Source organism: Centruroides vittatus, unplaced genomic scaffold, assembly GCF_030686945.1.
Source record: "Centruroides vittatus isolate TY-2023 unplaced genomic scaffold, ASM3068694v2 contig_409, whole genome shotgun sequence".
Taxonomy (NCBI): Eukaryota; Metazoa; Arthropoda; class Arachnida; order Scorpiones; family Buthidae; genus Centruroides; species Centruroides vittatus.
This window is the reverse complement of record NW_027122221.1, coordinates 647,806-670,485: the sequence shown is the minus strand read 5'-3', so window position 1 is coordinate 670,485 and position 22,680 is coordinate 647,806. Positions and strand designations below refer to the sequence as shown.

Genomic DNA, 22,680 nt, shown 5'->3' with positions numbered 1-22,680 from the left:
TTATGAAAATTTAGTTTATTCTTGCCACTTTTACAGTAACACACATCAGACATTCGAAATCATTATAATCCCATCAAATATTCTGCCCAGACTTAACTACTACATGTAACAAATTTATGATCGGATGATCAACAATGTTTCGATATATTTACATAACCCGAAATCGTAACTGCGTCAATTTAATGACTTTCGGCTTAATTCAACTAAGCACGGGATCGAAATAATAACAACGATGATGATAATACAATTAATAAATAGAATGTTAACGAGGTAAAAACTTGAAACAGAACATATTTATAGCGACGAGAATGGTCGAGTCGACTGTATACAAACACACACATTTCTTTTAACATCTCTCCTAATTGTTAAAATCATAATTATAAAACTGATAATAAAGCATTATATATAATCATTGGATAGTAGGAAATAAAATAATATAAAAACTTACCTCGATGCTGCATTTTAAGTAAGAAGTTTTTGCATTTTCATCGGCGGAGGAAACTAGCGTAAAAAATTGAGGTAAGAAAATGGAAGAAGTCGGATATGATAAATTAACTTGTTAAATATTGCAAAATATTTGGTGAGTTTTATTACGATAGTTGTTTGCAAAATCGTATCTATGATTTAAGTTACAAAGTTTTAGTCTCTTTATGATTTTGAATGCTAAGTGTAAATTCCATTTAAAATCCTAGTCATTTATTTTTCACTCCAGTCCCGCTGTCGAGTGATAATTTTCTTCTTTTGTCGCTGTGGCAATGTTTCTCCTCAAGTAAAACACCTGGAGATATTTTCATATAATAATTCTATTCATAAAACTGCTGGCACTTGAGGTAAAAATTCATCTAGTGGATCCAATGAACTATAATAAATTTCACTAAACTGAGATTTCGTAATTCATTTCGTATAAACTCCTTCTGTCGGCATTGCCGTCTTGTAATTCTTGAATGGTCGACGAAGGAGGGTTTGACGACTTCGACTGACGATGTTCGATTTTGGGAGTTCCCGCTCCCGCCGCAGCCTTCTCCATAGAGTCCGACATTTCTAAGGCTTTTACAAAAGACATGGGCCTTTTTGCGTGAGGACGAGAACCCGCGGGCGACATATCCAACGGCGGAGTCGCGTGTCCCCCATGTTACGTTTGGACTGCGGAGAGGCACTGCCGCTGTGACGGCGGCCGTAAGGTCCTCCGTGAATGCCTGCCGGCGGCAGACCGTGGATGGCGTGATATCCTAGAGAATGAGACGGTGGCGTGTGAGAACCGGAACCGTGCTGTTCACTACGCGAATTGCGACGAACCCTGTGATGACCGCTGCCGGAAGAATGATCCGCCCAATGACAGGCTATTCCGGTCCGGTTTGCTAATTCTTGGATATTATCTGCAGTCTGATTTGCGATCACTCTAGAATCGTAATTTCCATTTGCTTTGTCTGCAGCTGCTCTGACGAGTTCACTTTCCGAAGCAAACTTACGATTAGGACTCATGCTTCGAGAATTAGTTCTACCTCTCATTCCTATGTGAGTGTAATACGGCATCGGACCGCCGTACGTTCTTCCGATGCTCGACGGTCCTCCCAGACCGGAGTTGTTGTGGCGTTTGCTCGTCGCCGGAGACTGCCCGGGAGTAACCGCCGTCGGCGATCCCGGACTCGATCTTCTTCCCGGCGAGTACTGATTATAAGAAACACCCACGATAGCGCTGCTGCTAACGGTCGGACTGGTCAGACTTCTCGGAGGAGTACGAGGCAGACGAGGACTGTTGATATTTGGCCAAATGGGCTGGCTATTTTCGGGAGTCCTAGGTAATGCCGACTGTACCGCTCGATCCTCCACGCTTAATATGGCACGGGGAGCTCTCGGCGTCGGAGGGCCGGCGCTACCGTAAGGAGACCACGGCTTACCTTGCTGAAATACGTGATTTGCCCGTGCGGGACTAGAGAGCGCAGTCTCTTGCATTCCCGGATTAAAAAAATTCGTTTTTGATCCGTGACGTGGAATGGGAGGAGAAGGCTCACAATCACACGACTGACTTTGAGTAATTTCAAACGAATCCATTGTAATGTCCACATCGACAGAATCGGTTATCCCTAGCATCTACAAAACAAAACTTAGTTTTACTATGTTGTTATTTAATTAAATTAATAAACAAATGTAACCTAGTTAAATACATTTTTATTACTAAACTAATACAGAAATAAATGTTAAAAATAATAATTAACTTATTACTACTGAAAACAAGCTTTACAACAATAAGTAATCTTAAAATGCAGCTTGTTAATGTTAGCAGAATGCATTTAAATAAATGAAATAATCCTACACAAATAAAAGTCCTTGAAAATAAAACAAATTTTTAACTTTTCGGTAAAAATTCTTTTAAAAACAAGCAAAACACTCAAAAACAACTCCGTCTTATTTAAATGCTTACATTCATATTAGATTATTTCATTTAATTAAACTGTTTTATCGATGAATATAAAAATTTGTTATTTATTAAAAATAAATAAAATCTATATTTAAACAATCTCGATAATATTTAATTCTATTGGTAAATTTGATTATAAGAAATTGCTTGACATTTTAAATCCAGTATAATGACAGAATGACTTTCCAATATTTACATTAATTTAATAAATATTTTTCAGTTGCATGTATCATTACATGATTCGGAATAAAAGCTATTAATTCTTTTAATCAAGATATGTAATAATTTTTTAAAAATTATTTTAATTTTATGAATATAAAGTAAAGAGAAAAGGCTTAAAAGTGGATAGGAAAATCTATTTATACAGTTGAACTTGGTTAACTCGAATCTCTCCCTAAAGCTAGGTTTGCACTTTGTGATTTCCATGTAATTTTTGTCATTTGACTCTACAAGGCACAAAAAGAACACAACAAACAAATTCAAATCAGTTTGAACGTGTAGCTTGAAAAATTGATCCAATGAATGTTAAGATCATAGACCACCTTACAATTATTTCTGTTCATTTAGTATCATTTGTCATTCTTATGTTTATTAATTATCTGTTCAGTATAAGAACAATTAATTGAGAGTTTTGTATAAAGGAATATAAATTATATTTATATCCTTTTAAAAGAATAAATAGCTTGTCAATGGTATGACATCAGAATTAATTATCTTTTAAATAATCACCTAAAACACTGGGTTGAAATCACTAACTCCTCCAAAAACCTTTAACCGGTTAAAGGTTTTTGGAGGAGTTAGTGAAAACAACTTTTGTCACAGAACGAAACAGGATTAAATCAAATTTTACTTTACCCTGGATTTAACTCCCATAAATTCAATGTATTTTGTACCTTTTACGTCGGAGAGACTAAACGGAAGTCGAAGGTCGGATTCTCGGGACGTCTCGCGGCAGTACATAAACGTACTGCCGCCAGATACTTGGATACTTCTCTGGTATTTTTGCATTGTAATATTAATAATTGTCAAACTGATGTTAATGAAGTAAAAATTGTGTATAAAGATATAAATACCGTAAAAGGGAAATTTAAAGAGCATTTTGCAATCGTTACGCAAAGTAAATTTAAATAATGGTGCGGTGCCGGTGGAATGCCGGATAAACCTTGTCGGATATAAAAACCGTAAACGCGGAGTAGGAGATCGTAACGGATAGCGATCGTGATTGGCAAACTGAATTGTATTGTGAATTTTGGAGCCCTACCGACGAGGCCGACGTACTAGCAAAATGCATTTAGGAATAAATACGACGAAATAAAAAGGTTTCTCTCTAAGAAAAACTGGTTTGCTTTTTAACCTTTTATTCTAATTCTATTTCATTTTAGTAAATTGTTTAGAGTTCTGAAGGTTTTATGCCTCCATAAGTCAGAAAAGAAAGGAAATTTGAATTTTCGTGTACTCACAGTACAATTAAGTAAAATTAGAAAATTCTGACTCCATTGTTTTAAATATTTTTATTTAGTTTTAAGAATATTTAGATAACCCAACATCTGGGATTCTAAAAAATTTATCTTGTTTACTAGCATGCATTTTCTGTTGCAATTTCAAGGGGCCACTTTAAAATGATTTAAATCACACGTGAAACAATGTTTTCAAAGCAATCAAAAACATCTAGAACAATATCCAGCAGAAGGCAATGAATTATTCATCATATTCACATTAAAATTACTTCCACTATTATTATAAACATTTTGCTATTTTACATTATGTACAAACTCAAAAATAATTTTTAAAAATATATCATATTTAAGTCTAACCATATTGTTTGTATCATATTTACAATTTAATTACAGTAATGGTATTTTCTGTAACTGAAAAATTCTTCTCTATCCCTTTCACCTGAAGTTATTGAAAGTTAATATTTTTTATATAATAATTTCAGTTAAGTAAAATATAATGGCACAGAGAAATTAAATGCTATATACTGTTAAATACTGAAGTAACATTTGTCTTTATTATACACAGAAGAATAAACACACAACTCACTTGATCATATATAATAAGTAATATAAAATTTATCATTAAATAACTAAATCAATACAAATTTTCTAATAGATTTTATTGAAGACAAATGAAATGATTAATGCACCAGGAAATGGACTATTAAATTGCAGAAAATGAAATGGGCCATATTTTTACTGATAATCTTGTTGATTATTTGATAAATTAATTTCTAAATGTTATATATATGATATGCATTTCCTAAATATTAACATACGGGCAGTAAGACCAGATATATAATTCGAGGATTTATGTATGTGTTAAAATTAAATGAGAAAAGAGAAAGGCTTCTTGCCGAATCTTTTTCCGATACGAGCGGTTCGCAACTTTCGGACGTAACGTATCTATAAAAATGCGTACGAAGCAATAAAGTCGCATATTTTAAATGCAGTTCTGTTGGCAGAGCTAAAAAAATTATGAAAACTCTTATTAAGATAGGAAACTTTACTTCTTTACAGGATATATGTTATGATCTTAAAATAGTATTTCAAATGTTAAAACTATAAATTAAATAGAAAACAGTCAATAAAAATTGTCGCAACTGATTTTGCTGTTATCGAAAACAGCAAAATGCACATTACAATATCTTAAAAATTACTTTTGTCAGTTGAAAATGTACAGAAGTTGACAGTGGCATATGAAAACTGATTTAGAGATATCAAAGTACTATTATGTATAAAAAAGTGGTTTGTCTAAAAGTCAGACTTCCGCAATAGTATTTAAGCCATATCCAATAAGCATAAATCATACAGAAAGTTTTAATTTTTCAATAAACAAAACACACTATCACGGAGGAAAAAAACAAAAACCGAGACCAAGAAGTAGCTAAAAAGAATCATCCAAATAACTGAATTTCTTCCTTTATACACTGAAATCTCAATTGAACACTGTAAACAGGAATCAATAAGATCAATCTTACTACTGTTAGGAAACATAAATTTGAATAATTCAACATTTTAACACGTAAATTTAGAGAGTTTTCTCACTCCCTCTCCTCTTACATCCGTCGTCTTCTACTAAATTTCAAATATTGTAAGCAATATTCTTATTGAAACCATATAAAATTCATTTAAACTGGAGGAGGAATAATAATTTAAAATCTCACAGAAACACAGCTTTCAGACTTAAAATACTTTATTAAGAGTACTTTTTAAAGGTTTTATAATAAAAAAATTAAGCAGTCTTCACTCGTGTTTAGAGTTCAATTTACTAGTATGAAAAATCAAATTAAGTATCTTTTAAATTCATACAAAATTTATTTTTGTTTGGGTATTGAAATAATGGCATTTGGGGCCACAGCAAACATCTGTTATAAAACTAAAACAATCTTATGATTTTTATAAATAGACCAAGCAGCATATATCCTATTCTATGCTTATGAGATTGGACACATTGATTATCAAATCACTAATAGCTGGATTAACTTTTACGACTATTTATTATGAGATCTAGTGAGTGATAACACACAGTAAACAGAAGTTGCAGATTAAAGACCCTTGCTACATCAATCCTTCCTTCTGAAATATTCTAAATTATTGAATTTAATTCTATATTAATATAATTATTAAAAATTAATACAAAATGGCAGCCAAACTATCTGCTTGTAGTCTACATTACTTGGTATTCATAATAATTAACCAAGTTATATAATATTTAAAGCTAGATTTTTATCATGCTCTTTTGGCCAAACTTTAACTTAGTTATTAAATAATTTGAATGAAAAACAGGTAACAAAGATACCCCAATAAAATCCAGCTTTGGTAATTGTTACAGATTTCAACTTGGTTGTTTTCATAACCAAATTATAACTTAAATGTTAACTCAATGGTTAATGATTTGACAACTATACCAGTAATAATATGGGCTTGGTTGTTCGTATATACTAATACAATCCATGTAACTGTATACAAAATAAATACATGATAATGATGAAAACAATGTTAGATGTCATGGAAAATAATGGCGTAATATTTCATGTAAAAGGTTCACTCATGTACTGTAAGAAAACTTATTTTAACATCAGGAAATGTAACACTAATTACTCAGCAAGTAAGAATATATTTAGACAAAATTCTGTACTTATTTTAAATTGGATGCATACAAAACTTCTACCTTAACATTTTAAATATTATGTCTCAATAAGCAATTCAACACCATTTGAAATATAGTGGTGTCTACTGACCAATTTAATGTTGAAAATAGTAAATGTCACTCATAATTTTCTCCAAATGATTCTGAAATTAAATCAACACAATGAGCATATTTCATATATAGTAGATCTCATTAATTTAATTGTTAGTAATAAATTTTCTCAAATAATTAGTGGTATTCAAATAAAAAACTTAATTGAATTATTTTATTTATTTATTTCGTTTACATTAGGAAATGTCATTAAACAGAAATCTCCTCCCCAATAAATAATAAGACCCATAACAAAAACAAAGATAAAATACATAAAAAGAAAGCCAACTGACATAATAAAACAAATTAAAATTGCAAAAAATATAAATACACAGAAATGTCTAAAATATTAAAAGATGTTTAATGCTAAAAGTAAAACAAAAATTTTAAATATAATATAATAACCAAACCGGATTATAGGATATTGCCATAGAATATGTTTGCGTAAAGTGTAAAAGAATTAAAACGTAATAAGATACGTAAATAAAATCGCGTTTACAAACCGCCGAGAATTATATAATAGACGTCGACGAGGTGTTTTATAACGTAAAAAATTGTCGCGGAGCACGTCTTCTACATTGTTCGTGTTTCCGACTAAGTGCTAAAAAGGGGTCTATGCGAAATAGATAAATGCTAAAAAGGAGTAAAAATACAAGTGTTGTTGCATGTAATCTTTATGGGTATTCTAAGACAAAGCCAGGAACCCAGAAAAACACCATTAAAATATTTATAACAGAGTATACAATCATAGTATTTGATTCTTTCACGTAAATTGGTAAGACCTAGCCCGAACCTTGCAACATTTGGGTCGTTGGTAAATGTAGATTCTTTATTAATTCATATGCCTTTGTGTCCTTATTATACAATTTATTCGTATTATATAAATATCTGCTAGGACATATCGTATTAGTAGGACTTACTGTACTGGTGTATGGGTTCCGCGAATTGAGGAAACTTATTCAGAAAAACTGGTGCAGGTGAAACAGGTGAACAATAAAGATTGTTTTTTCTGAATAAGTTTCCTCAATTCACAGAACCCAGACACCAGTACAACAAGTCCTACTAATATATGTCCTAGTAGATATTTATACAATAAATGGTAGATTCCTTAGTTTATTTAACAAAAAATATATTTTATTATTAAGTTCTCTTAAAATTTTATTGAGGGAAGGAGCTAATGATAATAATAATAATATGAAGAAACCAATTTTATGAGCAATGATTGATCAATTGTTGTTATAATATAAATATGTAACTTTAAAATAAGCATTTCAAGTAATAGAACTTTTACACTATTAAAGGCTATTAGTTTAATTAAACAATACACTTATAAAATCAGCATAAACATTAAAATATATTTTTTACAAAAATAGATTTTTGATGAGCCTCTTAGTTTAACTGTGTAATAATATTTATTATTATTTCATATCAATTACAGCTTTGAAACAAATTAAATACAGATTTGTTTCAATACAAAGGAAAAAGAGTAATAAAATTTATCTTTCTTAATGAATATTTTGCCCATAGCAAAATAGGTCTCTATCTAATAACTTTTTGTTTTCCTGAAATTGTTTTCAGCAATATAAACAATTTCTTAGAAGCTTTCATTTGCAATTTGGAACTCTCCAATGGTCAAGTAAATAAAGCCACCATACACTGGAATATGACCCCTAGTTTGCACCCGTCCAACAGGTTGGACCATAAAAATTTTCTGGAAGTAAATCCCTTCACACATTTAACATCCTAAACAGAGGGCCTGGTTTCCATAGAAAATTCTCATGAGGCATTTGCTCCTTGGAAGATTGCCCACAAGTTTACATTGTCTTATCCCATCAATCCAATTCATGTGCAATTAGTACAAAATTTACTAAAAGTTTTGTAATTTCTCAAAGACTGAACAATCATATAGAATTTATTAATTATTTTCTTTAATATTTTCAATAAAAAGTGCAAGAATAAGAAAAGCATAAAACATAATTTAAGAGCATTAACACTATTTATTCAAGTGCTTAAATATATTTTTTTTAAGTCTCCAAATGTAATTAGCAACGTTCTGATAATCGTTGATTTTTGTTATAAAAGCAAAAAATAATTGTACTTATTTTAATATTTTTAAAAAAACTAATAAAGCAAAAATCCTAACAATTTTCTACAGAAATATTTAATTGATATTAAAGTTATTGACAAAAAAAAACCACTAAACTAATCAATAATTATGCAACTAAGTCAGATAAATATGTTTGTAAAGCCTTTAGAAATAATTTGACAGCAATTACCTTTGGTTGACTGTGTCAAATCATTTGCATAAAATTTTTCAAAGCTTCACTTGTTTGGGATAAATTATCTGGAAAAGCAGGGATGAAAATGGAAAGAAATTGATTAGTTAGTTAATGCTGGCATGAATTAATGAATAAGACCAGTTGCATGAATTAAAATTTCCAGACTAAATACTGAATACTTTTTATCAATTTGATTAAATCAAAATTTAATTAATTCCTTTTCTATTTTTTTTTTATATTCTTTACATTTGAAAATTATCATAATCATACATATACAGGAAAGCCATAATCATATATATACAGGATTACCCGTAAGTCTGGGACCATAGTGTTATATTCGTCCTCGTTTATTCTTTTACAGGCAAAAGCATGGAACTGGATAAGAAGAAATAAATTCAAATTATTTTGAAGATGGGGCCTCACAGTCAACATGAGGTTGCCAAAGAGTTTAAAAAGCTTCTTTCAGACTTAACATCACTCAATCTCGCCGAGTGCAACTTTTTAAACTCTTTGGCAACTTCACGCCGACCGTGGGTCCCCATTATCAAAATTAAATTTATTCCTCCTTTTTCGTTGCCCTGCTTTGACTGTAAAAGAATAAACAAAGATCGACATATATAATTAAGTTATGCCTTTTCAAAAACTGCACATTTCTTTCTTTCGTTTTCTAATACGGGCTACCCTCATTTTACACTGGCGGTGGTTTCTCGGAGGAGACGTCGTATACAAAATAAATTCATTTTATTATGGAATAAATAGGGAGGGATGCATTCCAGGCATTCAAAATGAATACATATACATATTTTTCAATAAAATTCAAATGGTGGTCAAAGCAAAGAAATTGGAGTGCCTTTGCAAACAAAACATAAAAAATTTGTAGTTTTTATTAACAACATCTAGTCAACAATCTTACAAAAGAAGACTTTCCCGAGATGATTTGTTTGGAAAATATGGCTTCAAAAATTTCAAATTTTCCCCCATTTTTATTGCAGTTAGTAAGAAGAGTAATTGAGCTTGACCTACAAATGTGTACAAGTTTACAGCACACAAAGCAGTGCAAAGCAAACTACTTGCGCTACTAGTGCCACCACAAGTCATGAAAAAATAATAATTGCATGTAGCAGTTGCAAAAACTACTCTCTACATTGCAAAAGAAAATTTTTGAGGCTTTTTTGGGGAAATTTAAACCAGCATCACTGTCAATTGGTATAAAATGAGGCAGCTTGTAATTACAAATTCGGATACATTTTTAGAACATTGATTTCATATGATTTTATTGCTAAAAATAAATGACGTACCTCTCCCGACGTGCAAAAAGGTCGACGAATATTCGATCGGAGGACAATCGGAACAAAACGGTAATTCGATTACTATTTCAATATTATTAGGTATTTTATTTGAAATACCTTTGCTAAGAGGTTCAAAATATTTGAATTTCCAAATACTCAAGTATTTGATATTTCAAATACTCCATAATACCTGAAATACTGAAAGAATTTCAAATGTAACATTTTGAAAATAGCAGTATTTATGTGCATTTAAACAACTGTTTAATACAATACTAATACATGATTAGCATATGTTAATGTTTATATCAGTTTATATCATACTTTTTCTCATTATCTTATTCTATCTTAATTTCATATGTGAAAATAACAAAATTTTATCAATAATGAGATGCAACTTTTCTCAAAAGGCTGATTTTCATAAAATTCAAATGATATATTTAATGACATGGCAGTACAATCCAATTGATCAGAACTCTGAAAATCTACTGCAATCAAGTTCAAAAAAATGAGAATTATGTAAGGAACTTGTGTGTTCAATAAGGAAAACATGTCAAAAAATTTACCAATTCTATAAAATATCTTTTCTTCAGATAAATAATACGTCGTACATTGGCATAAATATAAATTTAATTGCAATAAGAATGATATAAATATGAAAAATAAAGTTACTGAACACATCTTAAGGTATGTTCAATGCCTTAGACACAGTGATAGTTCCAGCTTTGACTATCATCAATACAAACATGAAATATAAAATAAATTTAAATGATTAAATTGAATTATGAAATATGAATAAATATGTATTATTGTTGTTTTATTCTAAATATTTCTGCATTAAAAGAATTCACTATATGAATTTTCAAGTATGATATTTCCAATATCTAGAATTTTCAAACACTCAAATTTACACTGGAAGTTAAATAATTTTCAATTATACCTTAATATAAAATTTAAATAACAAAAGCTTAAAAGCAGTAATTTTGTTGAATTTGTTGAATAATAATTTTTTTTTTTCAAAACAGAATATTTAAATTAAAAAATTGTGAGAGATACCATCTGTTACAAGATTTTTAAATAATTTTTATATCATTAATCATTATAAAAAGGCAAAAAACCTTATTTTGGAAGTAGGAGCGAATGGTGTAGACGTCAACGACAAGTAAAATTTTTGTTAAATCTTACTCCACTCGAGATATGACGTGATTCCCCTCTATCTCCTCGTCCTCTTGATCTTTAATTACCAAAATTTAATAGCAACGACATTCCGTATATAGAAATAACCCTACCAAGTATCGAAATTTTTGATTCGTTCGGTCTTGAAATGTAATGCAAAATAGATGCCGACACACACCACCGTTCTGTACATTTTACACCGTGGAGTGTGAAAACATCAAGCAATGCAAAGAACAAAGAGGTCAAATTTTGACCAATCACTATAATTTCCCTATATTATATTCTATAGAATATAATGTAGAGAAGAATAATTAGTCATTTCACTGATAAATATATTATTGTGACAAACAAAGATTTTAACGTGGGTCTTTCATTGATTAATGCGTCGTTCATTCACCATTATTGAAAACCCAATCATTTGATTTCGGATGCAATTTCTTTACTAAAATGAGCTACAAAAGAATTATTGCAAGAAATTCCATATTAAAGTAGATTCATTTATTATGTTTATAAGTGACTAAATATCAAACAGTGCTTAATATTTCAAAATGTTAATTTACAATAATTTTTAAATGATAAAACATTACTTATTAAATACACAATTAGAATTATAGAATGGTTTCATTCTCACAAATAAACTATTTGGATTTAGTACTAATATAAATGTATAAGTTATGACAATACTTCACAGCTATAATGAGAACTATGTTTGGCACATTTTGAAAAAAAATGTGTGTAATTCCAGCAAAGAAAATAAGGCCTTAATCTTAAAAAACACAATAACAAATCTCAAAAAATTAACATTAACAAATTAATTTTATTACCTAAATTTATGTAATGGAATATTATCTTATATATAAAATTCTCGTGTCACAATGTTAGTTACCGTACTCCTCCGAAACGGCTTTACCGATTTTTACCAAATTTGATATGCATATTCAGTAGGTCTGAGAATCGGCTACTATCTATTTTTCATACCCCTACACCATCTCCCCCCTTTCAAAAATATATTTATATATAAATTAAGGCTTTTATGTCCAACAGATGGCGCTACCTTCCGACGAACTAAGTTTGCTTTTCTGTCAGGCATTATGCTTTTCTGTGAGAATGGACTGAAGCAGATCATTTTCTATCTATCTATATAAATAATATATAACGTTCGTTTGTTCTTTTCTATGTTGTTTATATTAGTTTTAGTTTACGTTGTTTAGCATCGCGCGTGAGTTCTTTTGTATTTTATTTAAATTTGAAATTGGTTATTCGGAACAGTATTCGAATGTTGTTAGCCTGACGATGGCCATGGAATGGGCCGAAAACGTTTGTTTATGATTAAAGTTAAAGGTTCTCAGCATCAAGGTGTTGTTGTCTTACAGTGTAATAGAGTCTGAGTGAGGTTAGGAGAATAACTATTAATTATTCCTATTTTATTAAAATTATTACTTAATATAAATATTAATATAAATAAAATATAACGTTCGTTTGTTCCTACCGATTCCTTTGAAATTTTGACACAACGTTGCATTCGAATACGCACGTGTTTTTATATAATATACATGTCGAAATTCCCCCCAGTGGGGGGAGATGGACGGGATTAAGGCTTACCGTGAAGAACTCGGCTTCTATTATACTATTTTACATGCGTTTTTTGCGTTTTTAATTGCGTTTTAATAGGTTACGTCAACAGAATATACACTAAAAAGGGATTTTTCGATATTCCCCAGCGGGAAAAGTGACGGGATTAAGGCTTACTGTGAAGAACTCGGCTTTTATTATACTATTTTAGATGCGTTTTTGATTGCGTTTTAATAGGGTACGTCAAAAGAATATACACTAAGAAGGAATTTTTTGAAATTTCCCCCACGGGGGAAGTGTTACACATTTATAATTAACATTAACAAATTAATTTTATTACCTAAATTTATGTAATGGAATATTATATCATATAAATTTCTCATTTAGAAAATCTAAAACATTTAAAAGTGAAACAATAAATATCAATTTAGTTGTAATGACAATTCATCATTAAAATAAATTAAAAATAACAATAATACATGAAAATATATTTTATGTTAAACAAATTAAAGGATATTGTGTATTAAAAAGAATTCAAAACTTGCGTAAAATTTATTGTCAGTTCTTTGCTTACAAGTCTTTTAATGAAAGTAAAATTTTACTTATAGATTAAGCAATTTCTTTCTTATTCAAATCTAATTGTCATTTTTGTATAATTATGTTTTAAGACTATAAATACTGGTAGCAATAATATTAATGAAATTTCCATATTCTTAATTATTTACTAGGATTTAAAACTTTTCAATATTTCTCATATCTAAATAATGCTTTAAGTAAATTAAATTAAAACATTTTTGTTAATAATATATTAAAAACAATCTACATTTTAAAAAAATACAGTCTTTAGATTATTGAGTATTATTTAATATTAATTTATTGGCGAAATTTTTGAGTTCATCTTTACTTTTTGGCCAAAACATTTTTGTTTTTCTAATGTTTATATGCTACAACTTTAACTCATTTATTTCAATACTTATTATTATTTTTGGTTGAAATCTTACTTTAATAAATATGTTATTATTGCAAACAAAAAGATATTTAATACATATAAATAAGTAATTCTTTTAAAAGCAAAAAGCAATAACAATGATTTGATTCTGACATAAAGCACCAGCATACTACAGAATAAAGGCAAATTAGTTATTTGTATGGGCTCAGTCCAAAACAGGCTTGAGGGGCACCACTAAAGAAATGAGAATGACATTCTGATCTTTAATCTCTCATGGAAGGTTGATATTATTATTAAAAAACAAAATACAGATCCTTTAGGAATTAAAATGTTTTTTGTTAAAAGGAAAAAATTGAAATAAAATTAACATTCTTTAATAGCTTCATTGGTAGAATCATATCAAGGCATTTCCCATACTTACATAGTGACTTACCAAAAAAACTTTTCATAAAATTGCTTTAATATAATTATTATAAAAAATAATGTAATCTAATAAGAATGGATACACACGTATATGTATATAAATACCAGTATAGTAAATTAAACTTTTTTATTTATTTTTATGTTACTTCTAACTTTTCTTATTTTTTTGTTAATAGTGTTTCATATCAAACTACTTTAAACTAGTAACAATTTCAAATATATTTATGACCAAGGAACAAATTCTAGCTTATGTAAGTTTATGAAATGGAATGTTTACATTAAATCGGTGAATATTTGTGAGAGTAATTATTTAATAATTTTATTGACAAGACTATGTCTCGTTTATAAAATCGCACTGCCCGATTCTAAGGGTTAGCGCTATATGTTCCCGAGGGCTTCGATTAATTAATAAATTTCCTGTGATAATTTAACATAAAATTCTTAATATTTAAAATTGTCATATCATTCTTAATTATTTGACAAAAAATCAACTCCTTTTAAAATTTTGCATTTTGAAAGATTAAAAACTAATATGACAATTTCGGAAACTGCAGTACATCTCGGTCACTGTCATATCCCATACACCCATGCACAATGGTCTATTTTCTGGCTCTGATACATGTCATATGTTTGGTGTGAAGACTGCTCTACACACATTTATTTTATTCTCTGATGCATTCACTGTTGTTATATGTTTATTTCACTATTTGTCCAATACATGGTGCTATGTTACAAAAATTATTTAGCCATTTTAGGCAGATATTTTCATTTTACAATCTGAAAACATCTCTAACATCTTTTTGATAGTTTTTCTTTCAAACAAATTAGTTTGTGAGAAGTAAGAAATTATAATTTTATAAATTTTTGTTGATGGATATTGATGATATTGACTATTTTAGTGATTCTGAAGAGAGTGAAGTTCAATTATCTGAATCAGTTAAGTGAATCAGATGATCAATTAGTTACCAGTATTAGTGACAGTGAATAACTATTTTATTCTTAGAAAAAACACATGTAAGAGCTAAATTTTGCATATTTTTCATTGAAATGAACTATATATCAAATTTCAATGAAAAAAACATACCTGTGGACAGTCAACCTGAAAAAAATGAGACTGAGAAGGGATTAATGATTTCAATTTATAATCTCATGTTTAAACATATAATATTCAGTCATTATGTGTGCATGCATATATATAGGCTTTTTTTTCAAGCTCCAACGGTCCATAAAAAAAAACAAGTGTAAATAACAAAATGAATTAGGTTACCCAGCGTATAGCCCCAATTTAGCACCAAGCGACTTCCACCTCTTTCCTGAAGAGAAAGTGGCTAGGAGGGCAGAGCTTTGAGACCAATGATGATCTTCAAAACAACGTTAGGGCCCATCTCGAGTCGTTGGCGGCAACCTTCTATGACAAGGGGACGGAAAAGCTCGTCCACAGATATAACAAATTCCTCAATCTTCACAATGATTATGTCGAAAAGTAACCAGGTTTGTACCTAACCTTTGGTAATAAATTAATTTTGTTATTTACACTTGTCTTTTTTTATGGACCATCAGAGCTTGAAAAGGTGGTCCATTTTAATCAATTCACTGAAATAACTCAAAAAATATGTATCCTACCAAAAAAATCATTAAACCAAAATGTTAGACTGTAAAAGGGTCAACTTCATTTTCATAAATGGAAGCACTCATTTTTTATCGCATATTATAATTCTATATCGAAAACAAACTTTTATTGAAGACATTTATTTTCAAAAATGCTCATAACCCTTGCTGTAAATACTTTTGATCACATGACCATAATATTTTACACTGGAGCAGGTTGTAAAACCAGCATAAAGCAAGTTGAGCAGTGTTAAACTTTCGATGCAAATACAGCCATAAAACAATACCATCAACTAATCAGAAGTCAGTAGACATCTGATCTACGTCATTGTGACACTGTGCGAAAATGGCAGAAAACAACCTTTTATGTACATTCTCTCATGGCTACTTAGAAAAGACCTAGAATAGATTTGGAAGATTTATCAAAAACATCCAAAGATATCCATATATCTACGACAAGAGGCATTCCAATTATAATAATGGATGCCTAAAACAAGCGATATGGACGGCCAAAAAAAATCCTTCAATTTAGATGAGTATACAATAAAAAAAGCTAAGCATATAAGTGCAGTATAGTATCTTAATAATATGATAATAAAAGTTAATATATGAAAATAAAGATATTATTTTTACTACATTTGTAATTATAGTACAGAAAAATCATAGAATGTAATTGTTGTCTTTATATTGATACATCACGTATACAACCATAACTTCGATAGTACGATAGTCGAAGTAAAAACTTTGCTAGCAGAGCCAGACCTCCACCACAATCTGAATGCAAATGCAAATAGGTCACATGATTAAAAGTATTTATGGCGAGGGTTTTTACGCTCATTTTTACACTAGTGGAGTCTTGGCCGTATATAGCTGTCCCATAATGAACCCATCTGTGAATAATCTGTAAAGTTCAAAAGTCAATTCTCTGTTGGAAATGTTTCACAATTTTTAATAAAACATTTTGTGGTATGTTTGCACAAGCTGTCCAAAACTTCTCTAGTTGACAGTTCCTGTTTATAGACAACATTCTTTAAATATCTATACAAATCAAAGTAAGACAAAGTCAAGTCCAGAGATTGTATGTGTAATTGTACTGGTACATGTTGACCAATCCACCTTCCATTAAAGTGCCCATTTAAATAATTTACTACAATTCATGCATAGTGGAGTTACTACTCCATCTAACAGAATTACATCCTTTGCCTTATATGAAGATCGACAACTGGTAGTTCATCTTTTATGAACTCCAGAAAATTTTGTCTGTTCACATTTCTATGAAATAAATATAGACCTTTCTTTTTTGCATGAGTTTTGTATCAGTTTATTATTTGAAAAAGAATGATTCTACCAAAAATATTATTATATATAGTTTCATAATAATTTTTTATGCACTTTTATTCTGTTTTTTTTCAATGAACTTCATGGATATCCATAGATGAATGCATGCGATGTGGCAGTCACGTAAAAATTCAAGTAGTAACAACTTACAATGAGATAACTTTCATTAAAAAAAACCTTAGATAAAAGTTGTTCATTTCTGATGTGGAATCATAATATGTAATAAAAACTGGGGAATGCCGATTTAAGAAAAACGAAGTGGATCCCATTTTCACTAATTGTAATGCCATCTATAACAAAACCAATAGCCCATCTTGTGACTCTCTTGAAGTTTTATATTTTCAATTCAATTATTTTTTGTAGGATATTCCTTTTTACAATTATTCCAGTGGATTGATTAAAATGAACCACCTTGTATGTAAATTATATACTACAATGACTGAATCTTAGTAACTAAAGGAAAATTTACCTGATTCCAAATTTTATAACTTGATTTAAAGATATCTATGTTATATTTTTAAAGGAAATAACCTATTTTATACAATTACCTACAAAATTTTGATCAAATAAAAGATTTCATTTCAATTAACAGAATTTTTAAATTTTATAAAACAAAACATTATACTTTATTATATGAATTTCCACTTGTATTTCTGGAAACATTGCTGTTATCCATGTAAATTTTAACTTGATTCTCTGCCATCCGTGCTGAAACAGAAGGAGCTGGTACTGATAAATTTTTCAAGGACTTTTTTCTTCCTTTATACCTGAAAGATTGATTTTAAATATGTTTATCCCACAAACTTTTTGTATAATTGTTTAAATACATAAAGGTTATTTATTTCAAACAAAGCATTTTTGTTAAAACAGGAACAATTTAATCTCCAACTAAGACATTTTCTTGATATTGATAAATTAGTTATACAAAAAATACTTTTCTTTTACCTTGGATACTGTGGACCGCATAATGCATGACAAACATTTCCGCAACAACCACGTGAAAATGGATTATATCCTCCTCGAAATTTTCCAGTAACCTAAGAGACAATTTCAGATAATTATATTCACTGACATCTTGTTAACAAATAAAATAACAAAATACAATTACAATAGCCCATGTAGTATTGTTTACATCATTGCAACATATCCAAAATTGTTTACTTCTAACATAGTATTACTTCAAATTTAAAATATCCTTAAATTTAAGATGCATTTCCACTTTTAAAAAGAAATGTTCACAAAAATATGAATGATAATTTAAAGTAACTATTGTGCAGTTTGTATTTTTCTGGCAAACTGTAACTTTTAACTGAATTGACTATGTTCCAGACTGTTCTAATTTGAACAATAAATTCACCTATTATCATCTATTCATGTCTTTGTATGAATTACAACTATAGATTAAATACACCAGCAGGTTCTTTGTATAAAACTATATGTTATGTATGTAAATACATAATGCATTCCATCATATAGTAGCTTCTGTCATAAATTTCCAATTCCCATACTTTTTATATAAAAGAAAGTTTCACCTCATGGAAAATTTTTGAGCAATGATCGATACGGTTTCAATCCCCAGCATTCGGCAAAGGACACTCTTGTTAAATTGTGTGATACTCTACAGCAAAGAAAGAAGGGATTGATGTCCCTGTTAATATTTCTAGATATCAAAGATGTATTTTACAATACATGGCAGCCTTCAATTTTAAAACTTATTAGAGATACCAAAGTACAATAAAATATTTTCTACTTGCTCGAGAATTTCTTAAAAGACAGAACAGCCAAGCTTAAATTGAGCTTTGTTAAAAAATACCTACTCCCTAAATAAAGGCTGTCCTCAAGGCTCAGTATCAAAACCCCTAATCTGGAATGTTGTTATAAATGACTTGCTAATTAAATTAGCAGATTGGTTTCATTTGTTAGTTATAAAATCAGCTATATCATTAAAAAATAATTAATTATTGATGATTTGCCAAATTTTCTTAAAATCCAGACATTTTTTTGTTTTCACCTGGACACACAGAAACACAATGCAAAAACTGGACAGGTAGCAATACTAGAAACAGATGAAGAATTGTATCAATGGAGTTAGCTAATATTGATGGGAGTTAGCTAAGTTGAATCATGGTGGGGGTAGAAATATAATATGATCATACCTGTGGTTGGTTTTATTATGAAATAGTCATAACCCAAGATACACCTGTATTTAATTTTCACAAAAGAAAACTATATTTCTGTTGTTTTTTTTAAAATTACTCTTACAATATATATACATTTCTAAATTATTAATTGTTTAATCGTATTAAAAATCTTGTTCTATAATTTCAGAGCCAATCATAGATGACGACTCTGCTTATCATAACAATAAATTTTGCTAATCATTTATTTCTACATAAGGTAAAATAGGTTTATTGGAAGTTATCATCAGTATTTGACTTAGGAATTATCCTTCATATTTTACTTTTGTTTATGAAAGTAACAATCAAACTTTAAATAATTAATTATTCTTCACGAGTAGTATGTAATTTGATGAATTAACAAAAGCCTCAAAAAATTCTGATAAGATTGTTATGTTTAAAATATTTTTGGAATTATAAAATCCAGTTTTTATAATTCCAAATTTAATTTTGTATAAAATAAAAAAACTGAAATTTTATCAAGAAATGATTTCAATTTTAAAAAGTTTCTAATGTTGTTTTGTTCAAAATTGATAATTAATTGAATTTTAACTATAAAAGTAAGAAATAAATTGACTGAAATTGTGAAGTTTAATTAGAATAGCAAATTAAAATTAATTATGAAATAACTTACTTGCTCATTAGTAGTTCTGCCTCTTGATACAAGAACAATATGAAAACCTGTTAGACCCAAAATTGGGATAAATAGCAGTGTGATGATTACAACGATCACTATACTGTTAACATTTTAAGGAAATTAAATAAACCAATATTTAAATTTGAAAAGTATTTCAGTTTAAACATAAAAATAATTATAAAGTAAGAAAGCTGAGCTTGATTTTAAAAAGAACTAAAATAAAATATCCAATTTCACATTACCTAACATCAAACAAGATAAGAAAAATTTAGAACTATTTTAGGTAAAATACCGTCGAGAAAGATTTCATATCTAATTAAAACAAAAATATGAAATCAAAATAAATTCAGCTCTAATAATATAATCTTATATTACAGACAGTCCTAGACTTTTGAACAATGTGTAGGAAAGACAAATGTCCAGAACTCAAAGCAACAGAATTGACATTATAAAAGGAGTTCCTTATCCACAAAGCTATAAAAGATTATAAAATCTCTTAATTAAGATAGAAAAGTTTGACTTTTTTTATATAAAATATGTAATAATGCATAAAATATCATTTAAAATGTTACATTAAACAGAAAAAAGTCAAAGTAATTTTCATAAATGATTTTACTGTTACTAAAACCAGTAGAAAGCACCATCTCACAATAGCTCAACTTTTTACTTAGCAGCCAAAAACTTAATAACATCCAAATACGGCATATGAAAGCAATTCAGATATCCAAGTATTATGTACAAAGAAATAAACTGTCTGAAAGCCAAAGACTGCCTTTCTATGAAACATGTACATTAACTAATATGATAAAAATGTAAAAAAAGCTAATAATAAACAGAAGTCTAACTGATTAATGTAATTTGTAAATACATAGAAATTTTATACTCAATAATTTAACAGTTTTTTAATGCTATTTATTATATTATCAATTAATATATCTTGGCAAATGATATGGTTGTTTCTTTTAATATTCTAAAACAGAAAACTTAATATGCTGGACAACCTACAGCTCCCAGAGCTTTGGCAATGTAATTTTATTTTCTTGTTTGTCTCATGTCATTATGTACCATATTTACTCGCATATAAGACGAAATTTTTATTCATTTACCACAGCTTCAAATTCCTAGGTCATCCTATAAGCACGAGCAAAAGGTTCTTTGCATTTTTGCAAATAATTTTTGTGAAATGTGTATTCACATTTTTTACCGGATGCTCACCCTCTTGTATTTAAAAACATAAGTATTTTATCTGGGTCGTTTAAATCATTCTTGTATATTGTCAGGAGTAAAGATGAATAGCAGCAGGAAAAGCAAAGCTTTTGAATTAAATTCCAGATTGAAATTCCAAAATCACACAGGAACATGATGTAAGTTTTAATCCATTCCCATGTGAAAACAGATGATTATTCGAAAATCAGAATTCCAAGAAACTCGTAAGTGTAATCGACGGAGAGTGGATTCGACTGTTAAGAATTGGCAAAAAAAAAAAGGTTCCCAATTGTCCAGCCTTATGTGAACAACTTATGTTGTCGATTTTACAAGATTTTTTCTTAAAGTTTAAAATATCAGTAATTTGTGCGGGACAATGTGTGCATTTACATTCATTTGATATTTTACTTGTGATTACATGAAATTAGAATTGTATTAATAAATCTAATTTTCTTTATTTTGATCTTTAAAGTCACACCTCGTCCTAAATGTGAGGTCACCTTATATGCAAGTAAATACAATAATCTTAAGTAAGCTGATATTACTGATGAAGAACATTCAAACTAAACTCGACCAGTAAAAAGAACAGAATAAATTATATATATTACTAGTTTGCATATTATTAACATATAACTTATCATTTTAGTACTTAGTGTACTGGTGATATCAGATATGTTGATACTCCATAAAAAAATGTATATAGCCAGCCAGAGCCTACAAAGTTCCCTTGCAACCCACACCAGAAAAGCTTGCTCATTACTGATGTATCACTGTAGATATTTTATATGTATTGCTTATTAGTTAATTCACTGCCAATAAAAACCATATGAGGTTGTAGCACAGAGCTATAAGCAATACATTAATTGCTGATTTTCATAATTTTGTAAACAAATTCTTTGAGTAATAGTTTACAGAGATACTGGAAATATTCATTGACTCTAGAACTACATCACAAGTGATATCATAAACAATGGCATTACAAGATTGTCAAAGGAAAACAGTCATATGATTACAGAAATCTCATTTGACATCACATTGAAAGTGATGGCATCAACTAGTCCTGCCAGCAATGAGTTGCATAACTTTCCTCACTGTTATGAGATTTTATTTAGAAAATAACTTTTATATTTTTAATCACAATACAGTAATACCCCGAACTTACGTGATAGGTGGAACCGAGTGATAACCGCATAAGTCGAATTCGAGTAAGTGGGGTATAATTTCCCATATAAATAGATATAAATTATTTTTAATTGGGGCCGGAGACTAAAAAAAATAATTTAGAAAACAAATGTTTAATAAAATCTTAGATAATACATATGTATAACAAATTATATTATTAAAATCGTAAACCGAAGTTATTTTGATGTA

The 22,680-nt window shown here is 29.2% G+C and overlaps 1 protein-coding gene across 1 annotated transcript in view; it reads right to left on the bottom strand.

Annotated features, from left to right (window-relative positions):
* Positions 1-22,680, bottom strand: part of Zdhhc8 (zinc finger DHHC-type containing 8) — a 47,398-nt gene continuing 24,718 nt past the window's right edge. Inside the window, 5 exon segments of the mRNA XM_067271944.1 lie at positions 1-1,124; positions 1,127-2,091; positions 17,915-18,056; positions 18,235-18,326; positions 20,101-20,203. Coding sequence (XP_067128045.1) covers positions 875-1,124; positions 1,127-2,091; positions 17,915-18,056; positions 18,235-18,326; positions 20,101-20,203 — 1,552 coding nt within the window. The 3' untranslated portion in view covers positions 1-874.